The sequence below is a fragment of the Austrofundulus limnaeus genome, unplaced genomic scaffold (assembly GCF_001266775.1).
Source record: "Austrofundulus limnaeus strain Quisiro unplaced genomic scaffold, Austrofundulus_limnaeus-1.0 Scaffold6, whole genome shotgun sequence".
NCBI classification, from domain to species: domain Eukaryota; kingdom Metazoa; phylum Chordata; class Actinopteri; order Cyprinodontiformes; family Rivulidae; genus Austrofundulus; species Austrofundulus limnaeus.
The window spans coordinates 4976950-4978526 of NW_013952408.1; the positions used below are offsets into that span (position 1 = coordinate 4976950).

The 1577-nt window shown below is 49.6% G+C and overlaps 1 protein-coding gene across 2 annotated transcripts in view; it reads right to left on the bottom strand.

Annotated features, from left to right (window-relative positions):
• ppm1la (protein phosphatase, Mg2+/Mn2+ dependent, 1La) overlaps positions 1–1540 on the bottom strand; it is a 7150-nt gene extending 5610 nt beyond the window's left edge. The window contains exons 1-2 of one of the 2 annotated variants that reach the window (XM_014031694.1): positions 935–1540; positions 344–677 (exon numbers count right to left, since the gene is read on the bottom strand). In XM_014031694.1, the coding sequence (XP_013887148.1) occupies positions 344–571 (228 nt within the window). In that variant the 5' untranslated portion in view covers positions 572–677; positions 935–1540. Of the gene's footprint in view, positions 1–343 lie in introns of both variants that reach the window. The other variant, XM_014031684.1, reaches the window with a different exon arrangement.
• Positions 1541–1577: the final 37 nt, after the last annotated feature.

Sequence of the window (1577 nt, forward strand, 5' to 3'; positions counted from 1 at the left end):
CACACACACACACACACACACACACACACACACACACACACACACACACACACACACACACATCGCTCTTTGTTAAGGACCTCAAGTCAACTCTGAATGGCAGAGGGATTGTGGAGGTGTAAACAAAAGAGAATCGGTGCATTGCTTGAAAACTGTGATCGTGTTTTGTTTTTATTTTTTGGTTGTTCTTATATGTTTGAACCTGTCCAAAGACTGTTTCTGTCTCTGAGTTAATTTGCTGARTGAGCCCTCTTACAGCAGCAGGACTGACTGCAGTTAAACCAAATGCGGTGAAACTAAAAAGGGGGGCCCTGCGTTTCAGTCTGGCTCTGTTCCAGCCTACCTCTCCACCGTGTCCGTCGAAGATCGCGAATATGGACGGGTGGCTTTTGTTGCTGATGTCGGTGAGCACCTCGAACCGGTCCTCCATGTGGTCTCTCCTGCCCTGGATGGAGTACACGGCCACGTTGTTGTTCTTGAACTCCCACGTCTTGGAGAACTCCGCATCCAGGACGCTGAGGCCTCCGAGGCGGTCGTTCTGCATCATCTCCGCCACTTTCCCCTTCACCATCTTCACGGCATCCCTGCTGGACTTGACGATGGTCTTCACCTCGTCGGTGTGGAAGAAGTAACTCCACAGCGCCAGACTGATGCAGAGCAGGAACAACGTCTCCGGCCTGAGGAGAAAATAACGCATGATCCGACCCAGAAGAGACAAGAGCGTCATTGTGTCTCCTATCATCACACGCAACCAAACTGCAGTCTTGACTCTCCTCCCTTTTTTCCCCCTTTCTCTCTTTTTTTCTTTTCTTTTTTTAAGCACACTTCACTCCATTCGCTTTGCGGGACAATGATGAATTTTAAAAATCGATGCAGTATGAAGATGAGGGGATGCAAATATTTAAAATGGTCCTCCCGGTGCTGCTTTTTCTACCTTGTCCGAGCGCATTTACGCACTGCTTCGTTTTGGGTGAGGAGCGCAGGGCAAGCACGGGCCACTGTGTTCGCGTCTCTGTCCCGATGCCTTGGTCCTATCCGCGGATCTCTGAACAGCTGCGGCAGGGTTGATCCGGGGGCTGAGCCGAGCTTCCACAGCCCATCSTAGAATGAGCGGTCCTCAGGGTCAGGAGGCACATAGGAGTCACCGGGGTGGAGGGGAGCCGCTGCGACTTTGCGCTGTCCTCCTTCACCGCTGCTGACCCCTTTTCTTCAGTGTGTCTATTTAGCCTCCGCATCAATATCATATTTTTCCACACACGCACACACACGCGCTTTCATTGTTCATGTGTCAAAACCTCTAGGAGACAATGAGGGCAGGATCGGAAGTAAGACATGTTGGACCTAATAAAGCARAACAGCAAAGGCGAAAGATGCTCTATTTTTATGGTCATGCTTTTATTTTGAAAGTCATTAGTGGAAGTGTGTTGTTTGGTGTGTAGCTTGACCATGGCTCTATTGTGTAGGTGCTGACAAGAGTGCGCAGCTGCGAACTCCAAACCAATGGCTGCGACTGCGGAATTAAATCATGACGTCATCCAGCAGTTTAGTGAAATGGGAACACATCAACAATATAATAT